The sequence below is a fragment of the Syngnathus scovelli genome, chromosome 6 (assembly GCF_024217435.2).
Source record: "Syngnathus scovelli strain Florida chromosome 6, RoL_Ssco_1.2, whole genome shotgun sequence".
Lineage (NCBI taxonomy): Eukaryota > Metazoa > Chordata > Actinopteri > Syngnathiformes > Syngnathidae > Syngnathus > Syngnathus scovelli.
Window position 1 is genome coordinate 19,844,034 of NC_090852.1, and position 11,089 is coordinate 19,855,122.

Consider the following 11,089-nt stretch of genomic DNA (forward strand, 5'->3'; position numbering starts at 1 on the left):
TCCTTCCAGCCGCTCATGGCGAGCGAGCTCCCCCCCCCCCACCTGTGGTCTTGGACGGCCGTTCCTGGGAGGCTCCTCCCGCCCGCTGCTGCTCCCGCTTGCCGATTTCTGCGGGTTCTTCCTCACCTCAACGTGCGGCCCAGTCAGCGCCACATAATCCACTTGGATTAAATGGCGGGAAAGCGGGCGAAGGGCGGGTAGGACCAGACGGGACGCCGGCGCCTCATTGGATGCATTCATTTAAGAGGATTACACGTGCGCGCACGCACACACCTGGGTATGCAATAACTGTTCATTCCTTTGATATCCTCACACACACATATATTCATGGCATTTTAAAAAAATGTCCTCAGACCCAAATATGCATTTTTTGTTCTTAGCTGTCGTGCATCGGTGGTAACCGTGGTAACCGACATGTTGTCACTTACTGGAGAGTACAGTCAATATGATCAACAATAACTAGCAGAAAGAATCAAACATTGAATGGAATGCCTTTATTGTCATTGTGCAAGAGGCATACAAGCTAAGCGGCATAGCATGGCTGCGTCGGCACGAATAAGAAAGGAATGAAAAGTTGGTCCGGTGCTGCATACAATGTTGCCGTGAGCAGGCCCCAAGACCTATTTCAATCGGAGGTGCGCCAGGACGAGACCAGGACCTTCGCAGATGCCGAGGCGGGTGAGGGGCACCAGGGGATTGGGTGGGCTTTGGGTCAGCTTGTCAAGTGGCTTTCCTTCCTTCCCAACAGAGCGAGCGTCTGCAACATCCTGGGTGGGTCCATCCGCAACGCCCTGGAGAGTGCTTTCCTTCACCAACTAATTCTAGCAGACGACAGCACCAGCTGCTCCTGGATTGGACTCCATGATACCATTAATGTGAATCATTCTCATTGACTCATAATGGAAAAGGAATTTGTCCTTCAGACTTTGTCTTGTCCTAAACTTGGACGTGCAAAGCCACACAGGAAAAAAAGCAAGAAAAGCGGGATGATGAGCAATGCTGGGGCGACAGCGTCATCTGGTGGACAAAGCGTGTAAGTGTCAACAATGCTGCGTTTGGGCTCGCACTTTGTTTGTCCCATGTGGCCTGCTGTGGTGCTTTTGAGGCATCAAGTGAGGGGTATTTGATGGGGGGGGGGGCGTCCAAGTAGGAATATGAAGGGGGGTGTGGTTGAGACCCCGCAGCTGTCGCACAGCACACTCCGGCCCGTGAGGAGAAGCGGCGAATGGCGCGCTAAGGAGCACTCTGTCAACAGCGGGCATCTGGAAGCGGGGGCCCGGCCAGGCCCGGCCCGGTCCTGGCCTCGCCTACCTCACCCCTGCCTCGCTCCTGCGTCTTGAGCGAGGCCCGAGCCAACGTGTCCCCGGAGACGCACGCACGCAGAGTGTAGTGCGGCGCGTGACCCCCCCCCCCCCTCCCTCAAGTGGGGCCCGGTTTGTGTGTAACTGACACCGCAGCTGTCCACTGCTAGAAGAACGGAGAAATTGTGCACTCAAGTTCAGCTGCCAGAACAAATGCAGCACAAGTCCAAAAGAAGCCAAAATGGCCGCCCAGCACAAAAAAGCTGACCAGAGCCATCTCGGGCGCCGAGACGGGCATCTCAGCCCGTCGCTCTGCACGTTTGTTCCGTGCGGGAATAGAATCTTGTTCTTTGACATCATAAATGCAACACGCAGGTGAGGCGTCCCCTCGCCACAGATTCCTGAGCGGCGAGTTCCAAAGACAGTCTTCAGCCCCTCGCTGGGGGGGGAAGAGTGCGGAATGTTCCGGACAGTCCGAACCGGCTCTCGGGTGCATTAAAAGGCCGAACGAGAAATACCCGCCAAAGGTCACATAGCGCCACCCGCCTCAAAATAGCGCCATAGAGTCATCCATCACGCCACTGGGAAAGGACTCAGGGTGGGGGGGGGGTTCATTTCCGAGATTGGGTTGTCTTGTACATGCCCGTGCTCAATTCTGATGGACCTTTTTTTTTTTTTTATTAGAACGTAGAACAACGAGGAGAGAAGGCCTCGCCGTCCCAGATCGAATGACCGGTCGTGTCTGTCCATCTGCAGCGGATCCAGCAGCAAATGAAAGCAAAACAAACGAGGAAGCCCCTTCCCATGATCCGTCCCCAAAGAGACAACAAGGTCCAGATCAAACAATGGGCGGGTCCAGATGGCCGGATTAGCTCTTCTTAAAGTCATTAGCGTCACATCCTTCGTTTAAGACCCGGTCCGGATCGTCTTCATCTGGCTCCGTGGTCCGACGCGAGGTCCGTGAACGCCTCGCGCCCACCGGGAACCCGAGAGCTCAGACGGGCTTAGCGCTTCCCGGCCAGAGTTTTCCTATCAATTAGATGGGCGACATTTGAGACGGGCTCGCGAGCTGCCCGCCGACCCAACATCTGCACGGGATAATGAGGGGGGGGGGGGGCACTTTTGGGGTGTCGGGAGCGATGGGGCGGGGGGCGCTTTACTCTGCAGCAGCGGACACAAGTTCAAAGCCATCATGAAGAAAGTGGAACACATACGGCCGGCGCTACAACTGCCACTGATGCAGCGACGTGTCTCGCTCGTGCGGCACGAAGGGAAAAATGCACAATGTCATAATAAAAACATTTTAAAAAGACAAATAAACTCATTTTGACTTGACTTCCTGCATTTTGACAAACAGAGCAACAACATTCACGTGCAGACATCAAAGTTCACACTTGACGTTGGTTTACTTCCCTGAGGGGTAACTGGACCCCCAAAAGCCCCCTCCCCTCAAACCTCCCTGCACACTTTGTCCTCACTGACCCGTCAGTGAGAGGCCTCGTCGTTCGTCGCCAGCAAAAAACAAAGTGCGTGTAAACCATTCGGACGAGGATGAAGCGGCGTCCCTTCTTTAGGTGGGGTCAAAGTTCAGGGAGGGTGTCAAGGACAGCATGCATACAGGTATACAGTGTCTATATGTATATACGTGTGTGCGCATATAGATGTATACTGCATCCGCACACACACTCACATGTACATTGTATCTCTCTCTCACTCTCACACACACACACACACACACACACACACACACACACACACACACACACACACACACGATGCAAGCTTCCTTGCAAAAGTGCATGCTGCTTGATGATTGACAGGTGTGGCAGGTGGGCCGTGTGTGTGCGCATGTGCCAGTGTGTCCCACCTGTTGTCTTGCACACACGCACACGCTGACATAGAAGTGAAGCTTGCTATCGCTCCCTGACCTCTGACCCCGTGACCAACTTCCTATCCTCGTGGGCACAGTAAACACCCCGCCTGTAACCCCCCCCCCCCCCCCTACCTCCACCCCTGCCCTGCCCTGCCGTGACTCGGCCTGAGACGCCCGTACGTGCGTGCAAAGGACGTCCTTAAACTTTGCCTTTACGCCATTGCTAAAACAAAAGTGCCAACATGTGTCCGTCTCCATTTTTTTTACGTATGACGGCAACTGCATCTCTACGTTTATGTCTGTTTGTGTGTGCCTGTGTGTGAGGGGAATATATTTGCATATGTTTTGATACTACATGTACTGTATCTGTGTGTGTGTGTGTGTGTGTGTGTGTGTGTGTGTGTGTGTGTGTGTGTGTGTTAGCTGTGCGTGTATATGTTTGGATGGAAAACATCCAAGATGGCGTCTGTAGCCATCACGACTCCCAGCATGCTCGGCTGCGCATCAGCCTGGGGGTCATCTGTGGATGTGTGTGTGTGTGTGTGCGCGTGTGTGTATCTGCACATTTGCTGCAGATTAAAGGCGTCGTTGTTGCGACAGTTGCCGTCAGTGAAAACAACACATGTGACGCACGCCCACATATGAACACACTCGTGCAGCACACATACAAACACACACACACCCACACACACACACACACACACACTACATTTGAAATGAGCACAAAAAGCACGATTTGGGCCAGGGCCCAACTTAGTTGCTGAGCCCTGCTCTAGAGGGCGCTAAGCTAGGCCTGCCATGCCAGTGTGTGCGTGTGTGTGTGTGTGTGTGTGCGTGTGTGTGTGTGTGTGTGTGTGTGTGTGTGTGTGTGTGTTGGGGACTCCTGTGGGACTCTCCGGTTGCAGGCCTGCAGACTGGCTGGCACCCTCCAAGTAGCTTCTTCATCCTGGAGACAGCTGTTGTCTCCGTGACGACACCGCCGACCAATGAGGCGGCACACACACTCTGCGTGTGTGTGTGTGCGTGTGTGTGTGTGTGTGTGTGTGTGCGCAAGCAGTTGGCTGTCTGCAGTAAACAGCATTCCTTCAGTCCCACTGAAGTTTCAGGCAAACGGTTCCAGTTGAATCTGTTGACCAGTCAGAAGCCCGAAGATAGTCATGAATGGAAAAGACACAAAATGGAAGACATCAAGAAAAGCCGTGTTTGAAAAAAAAATATATATATTTTTAAATGTGAGCAGGTTTGTTAGTCGGCGAGCGAGCGAACGAGCAGCTCTCGCTCACGCACGCACGCACGCACGCACATACGTTCAGTACATCGAGTACACGAGAAGCCAGAAATAACCTTCAGTCATCGGATCACGTAAATAAGTCATGCAGTATGTTGTTTGTGACGTAGGGGGCACTGCCGTGACAAAATGTCACACGCTTCCAGAACTTTCTTGAAGTTTACCTTCTTGTCATTTTCATTTTCTACCCTACGTTGCAGAAGACTTTTGCACGTCGTGCGGGTGGACTTCACAAGCATCACAGCAGGTTCGGAACCAGAATCGGAAAAATGGGCGGAGTCAGCTGGACGACATCTGTGCTCATCTGAGTGAGCCAAGATGAGTTTGGGTTAACAGTGGCTCGCTTGTGTACTGAACACGAACATCTCCACCGTGTACAGGAAGTCAACCCCCCCCCACCGTGTACAGGAAGTCAACCAACCACCCCACCGTACCGGACCAATCGCGCTCGTCGGGAGATTCTGACTAAAAATATATGCTGGAGATGGGCTGAAGTCAGCAGAACAAAAACTTTGGGAGCATTTGGAAATTGATAACCCCCCAAAATGTTTTGGGTGTGGCCAAAGGTCCTATTTCGAGCTCTTGAAACCTACTTTTATGAAGTCGAACGCTAGCTAGCCATGCTACATTAGCATTTTTGGAGGCATGTGGAGCTCTTTTCTCATTTGGACAACCAAGACGTCGTTTGAGTTCTTTTCTTTGACATGTAAAAGTCTGGGCAGGTTCTCCGTGTCCGTCAACGCGCGGCTGCGTTCGGAGACCCCCCACGCGTCCTGGCTGCGGGCCTGGATGGGCTGGAGGCGCTTGCTGTGGGCATACAGCCTCACATGCCAGAGTGGAACACGCGATTAGACTAAATCCAGCGAGAAGGAAAGCTCTCAGGGAAGCGGCATGACACAACGCCGCAAATATTTGCTGGCACGAGCGAGACAAAACGAGGCAGCGTCGGCTAGCGGCTAAGGGCTAACGACAGGTGCTGGAGGCCGAAACCTGAACCGCCGACATGAGAGCTCGCTTTAACGTGCGTGCGCCTCACGTCAGCGCTGCTAACATGCTATTGTGGGTTAGCGGGTCCAGATACGGTTACAGAAAATATCAGGATGGCAAATAAAAATACAACATGGAGCAGGTCTGGGTCCAGCTTTAGAGACTTGGCTTCAATCCACTGCATCACGCACGTGATTGATATCGAAAGAAAGCGAGTCGCATTCCAAAAAGTTAGCATGGGGACCAGATTAGCGAGGAGACGAAAAGTGCTACAGGCCTCGTCTGGATACCAACTTTAGAACTTGATAACATGGAGAATGACGAGACGGTCATGCTGCAAAATGGAAGATCAATCAATCAATAGTTACGACCGCTAATGAAAACTTGTGCTCTATCACAATGAAATACAAAAAATGCACAAGTGTGTGTGTTGCGTGTAATTGTGTGGTGTTGGGTGGTCCCCTTTGGGGGCCTTGTGATGGTTTTAGGGGCTCAGCTGTTGCAGGAAGCATCTTCACCTCACCACCCGGAGACCACCTCACCTCGCTGACATTGACTTACTTGCTTGCTGGATGAATAAAGGTGATTTGCAGAGCTCGCTGTGTGTGCGTGTGTGCGTGCGTGTGTGTGTGTGTGTTGTGTGTCCGCATGTGAGCATTAGTCTGCAGTTAACATGTTGATGAGCACATGAGAGTAATTGCTTGCACAGCAATAAGACTCAGGTTACACGTGCGTGTGTGAGTGTGTGTGTGTGTGCGTGCGCCTGTGGTCATGTAGCAGTGGCAGACACTTGTGTGGTCCGTGACCTTTGAACCCACAGGTGACGAGTCAACACACACGTCTTGTTGGTCTTCTGTCGTGGTTGCCGTGGTGATGTTTGACACCTAGATGCGATATGACCGTTTTGTCTTTTTGATCCTTTGGAGCCACCGTCCTTTAAGTCATCAAAAATAAAGCAGATTGAATTCTGATCCCGGAAAGTGTGCCAACAGCTTCCGATGTGCTTTTGGTCATTGTGTTTCATGAAATGTCCCTCTCTCTTGTGGTGTGTCTCCTTGTGATGTGAGCACTCCACAATGAAAGGAAACGAGAGGAGGTCCTTCGATTGGACTGAATCAAGTCGGATGAGTTGACGCCCGCAACGGCGCAAACAGCCCTTGTTTAAATATGCCGCCATGCATGGATCATCCTCAGGTTTGGTCTTTGGATGTCTCCTTGGCTGTCTGGTTATGTGGCACTTTTGGAGTGGGGAGTGTCGCTCCAGCCGGGTTCAACGACGTCTAATGAGGTCGTTATCCGGGTGTGGTCCGAGTGGACCTCAGCGAGATGATTTACCTTTAAGTGGAAGCCATTTGATTCCCAGCGTGTCTCATCACCCCCAGCTGAGCTCCAGACGGGGGCGTCCATCTTAGAAGATGGGCAGGGGGGCTTTGCGTATGGCAGCTGAGCAGCACCGGGGTCTCCTAGCCATGTCAACACCTTGGTGGTCCTCAAGGGCTGCAAATGGAAAAGCCTCCACGGACCCTTGTGATTGTTCCACTGTCAATGTGGAGAGAACGTATTGAACATATTGTCATAATCTCATTTTGTCAGAGGCATTCTCGTCATCATCTTACATATCACCTTGTCATATTTTATAAAAGGGCCCATGTAATTTTTTTTTTTTTTTTGTGCTGCCTGACGATACGCTTGGATTTGTCAACATGCTTTCTTTCTTTCTTTCTTTCTTTCTTTCTTTCTTTCTTTCTTTCTTTCTTTCTTTCTTTCTTTCTTTCTTTCTTTCTTTCTTTCTTTCTTTCTTTCTTTCTTTCTTTCTCTTGTAAAATCATTTTCAAACGTTGTGGGGATGAAATGAAGGCGGGCCAAGGAAAAATGAACACCAACATTCAAACAAGTGAATGGGATGTTCTGCGTTGAGTGGCGGGGGGGTGGGGGGAGGCGGCGTCGTAATTGGATCCTAATTGGCGTGAAGTCTTAAGAGCAGTCGCGCCGCGCGCGGCCCCCTGATTGGCCGGCGTCAGGTGCACGTTGCCCCCCCTAAACACGCCTACGCGTGCCCTGGCAGCTATAAGACGCTGGGAGCGGGTTCGGGGTTCCCCATCAAGTATCAGTGAACCGAACTCTCCAATAACCCCTCCCCCCCGCCCCCAAAGGCCCGCAGCCAGGCCCAACATGAGCACCCGTTAAGGCGGCTGCGCGCAGGGCAACTTTCGGTGGCGAGCATGGAGCTGTCGGACATGCAGTTCAACATGGCGCCCTGTCCGGGCTGCCCGGGCGACGACTTCTACGACGACCCGTGCTTCGACACGAGCGACATGCGCTTCTTCGAGGACCTGGACCCCCACCTGGATCCCCGCATGGTGCACGCGGCGGGCCTGCTGCAGGCCTGCAAGCCGGACGACTCGTCTTCGTCGTCGTCCGGGTCTTCGCACGCACGCGACCCGGACGACGATGAGCACGTACGCGCCCCCAGCGGCCACCACCAGGCGGGCCGCTGCCTGCTGTGGGCGTGCAAGGCGTGCAAGCGCAAGACCACCAACGCCGACCGGCGTAAGGCGGCCACGCTGCGCGAGCGCCGCCGCCTGGGCAAAGTCAACGACGCCTTCGAGACGCTCAAGCGCTGCACGTCGGCCAACCCCAACCAGCGGCTGCCCAAGGTCGAGATCCTGCGCAACGCCATCGGATACATCGAAGCGCTGCAGGCGCTGCTGCGCGCGGGCGGGGCCGGCGCCGCCGCCGGCTCCCCGCCTACGGGCGACGCCTGCTACCCGCTGCAAGTCGAGCGTTACGCCGCCGACTCGGACGCCTCCAGCCCCCGCTCCAACTGCTCCGACGGCATGGTAAGGAGGCGAGCAGAAAAAATAAAATAAAAAAATCCCCACACCCTCATGGGTGGAGTGGTCTTAATATATTTGCTCCGAGCTTCATAGAATTTTAATTTTAAAGGTATCAGAAAAGGTCTTTCGTTCTGTAGAAACAAAAAAAAAATCCTCTGGCAACCCCTTTTTTTTTTTCTTTTTTTTAACAAATGAATTAAAGTATATATATTTTGCTTTTGGGAATGAGCTTTCTTGTCCTGGCCGCGCGCCCGACAGGAGAAAAGAATAAGCTAAACAATAATAAGACATATAGAAAATAAGAAGGGTTGTTTTCGAAAATGTTTTGATATGACATTTAATTTTGCCTCAATTTAAGGCAAAAAGTTCTTGATTGAACTTCATGCGCTAAATCTTTGCATTTGACCAATTGATCATCCTAATCAATGCTGACTTGTTCGCATCACAAATAAAACACCATCGCACATGCGCACAATTTCAAATTAAAATTCGTTATTGTCTTTAGGTCTATTTTAGTTCATGAAAATACTGAAATGTAAGTTTGATAATCAATACCAGTACAAAAATCGAATTTAATCCAATTGCCACTTTCTATATATTTTATACATTTACATATTAAATATAAATAAAATATTAATAAACTGAAGAACGAGAGCTGTAAATATGACGAATTCACTTCTTCTGCCCCCTCTTAAGTGGATGATGACATGAACAACGAGATAAAATGGCTTGAAATTCAAATTGAATGGATCTGAATGAGCGCATGCTGCCAGTTTGCCGTTTGCGCCAAACTAATTTGAGAGCAGATTTTTGTCGCCGAAACAGAGTAATACAATGTCGATCGTACTGACACTATCGCATAATTAAAGGGTTTATAGTAAATAAGTTTGTAAATGATCATGGAAAACAAGCCTGCTGTCAAAAGTGAAAACACCTTTTACAAAACACAACTTCAATTTACACATTTAAATTCGCTCTATTTTTTGTTACAATTTGTAATGTTTGCTTTTATTTTTATGATGATTTGTGCAGGCGGACTTCAGCTGCCCTTCGTCCAAGCGAGCCACGTTTGACGCCAACAACTTTTTCAGTGACGACAGCAGCAACGGTAAAAGCCCGTGACGTCACTTCTCCCAAATGACTTGCAATATCGACAGAAACAAGTGTGTTTGGGGCGGCGGGTTGTCGTGAATAATCGGCATAGTAATTCATTCTAAAGGCCCCGAATAACCGCCCTATTCTCATCAAGTACTCCATCAAGTGGCAAATTTCATAATTCAGGTCGATGAATTACTATAGGTGTTGGTGACATTCGGATTTTTTTTTTCAACTGGAATGGCTCAAACGTATTTTGGGGAAGAACGAAATGTGTATATAGGCCCACCTCCAGCATTGTTCAGCACAGTTCCCAAATAATCATTTCAAAATGATTTTGCGGGCCGGTCCCCTCGCTGTAGCGCGGCCTTCTGCGAGCTCGTTGCATGAATTGCCAATGACGAAGTGAGCATTGGATGAATGACCCATTGTGCGCGCACGCGTGCAGGTGTCAAGCGCGAGCGTGCGTCGGTGGTCTCCAGCCTGGATTGTTTGTCCAGCATCGTGGAGAGGATCTCCACCGACACCAGCGTCGCCAGCGGCAGCAACGCGGACGCGCCCGGCGTCGCGCCCACCGAAGCGCCCGCGGATGCGGATGCGCCTGCCGACGCGCCGTCGGCCCCCCCTGGCGACAGCGCCGACCACCAACGGGACGCCAACCTCATCTACCAAGTCCTATAGGAGGCCGCCGCGCCACATCATCATCGTCATCATCATCATCATCATCCAACTACAAAACGAGCAGTTTCACCGCCACTCAAAGTTGACATTTGCGCCCGGTGCTTCCATTCTTGCCGCTTCCCATGGCAATAAAACCAACACAATTAGTCATTCAAAGAAAGGATCTTTTAGGCAGCCCGTTGTTTTTAGCCCACTATTTGAAATGAATGTCGTGTTAAATGCTTATCGTGCCAAATGATCACGGTTCCGTATTTTTTCTAAAATGTTTTAATAATTGTCGAGCTAGTTCTCAATGATTCTTTACTTCGTGAATGCTTCGAACGACAGAAAGATTTTACACGTCGTGGATTGTTACAATAACGATAACAACACTCGGATATAATAAAGCCGCTTTTGTCGGAAGTATGTTTGCGCTCCCTAAAGCTAATGTCATGCAAGTAACCGCTGCCGTGTTTCTTCTTCTTGCTTTGCATTTGCGCCGTTTGTCGGCTTCCCGATGATAAATGATTTGCTGATTGATGGGGATGATTGCTCATGCAGCCAACATGAAGGCAAGTGATTGTTGTTGCTTACATTCCTAGCTCCACCTCAAGCTTCCCTCACGTCCTCCACTTCGATTTCAACGACAGCAAAATGGCAAAAACTGACTGATGATTTGACTGCTTGCTGGCTCCACTGCAGCAGAGGACCATTTTTTTGTATCCATAAACTGATATTGTAAATAAGAGCGTTTGTTAAATGTATTTAATGCTTTTCTTTGTTTGTCGTGACACAAAATGTTCAACTTTATATTTATACAAACCGAGTGACACTCCAATATAAAATAAATATTTTACTTTATTTATACTGAACTCTCATGTCTTATAGTTTTTCTTTAAAACATGGATGTTTTTATTTCTTTATTGTGAAATAAAATAGTCTTGTTATATTAAACATTTGCACTGCACTATAAAATCGCTACTCACCTACATTGTATTGTAAACTAGAAAGAGATTCTGCATTTTTCAGTTACTTGAATGTTAAAATG

General features: G+C 50.1%; 1 protein-coding gene across 1 annotated transcript; it reads left to right on the plus strand.

Moving 5' to 3' along the window:
- Positions 1 to 7,541: 7,541 nt before the first annotated feature.
- On the plus strand, positions 7,542 to 10,913 carry LOC125970230 (myoblast determination protein 1 homolog 1). The gene is made up of 3 exons (XM_049722289.2): positions 7,542 to 8,289; positions 9,319 to 9,394; positions 9,830 to 10,913. Exons 1-3 carry the CDS (start codon positions 7,672 to 7,674, stop codon positions 10,060 to 10,062), a joined length of 927 nt encoding a protein of 308 aa, XP_049578246.1. The 5' UTR covers positions 7,542 to 7,671; the 3' UTR covers positions 10,063 to 10,913.
- Positions 10,914 to 11,089: the final 176 nt, after the last annotated feature.

Bases quoted from the DNA above. Each gene is read 5' to 3' on its own strand.
- LOC125970230 (XM_049722289.2), top strand. From the start codon at position 7,672: ATGGAGCTGTCGGACATGCAGTTCAACATGGCGCCCTGTCCGGGCTGC. The intron at 8,290-9,318 runs GTAAGGAGGCGA...TGATTTGTGCAG, and splicing joins CCAACTGCTCCGACGGCATG to GCGGACTTCAGCTGCCCTTC. The intron at 9,395-9,829 runs GTAAAAGCCCGT...GCACGCGTGCAG, and splicing joins CAGTGACGACAGCAGCAACG to GTGTCAAGCGCGAGCGTGCG.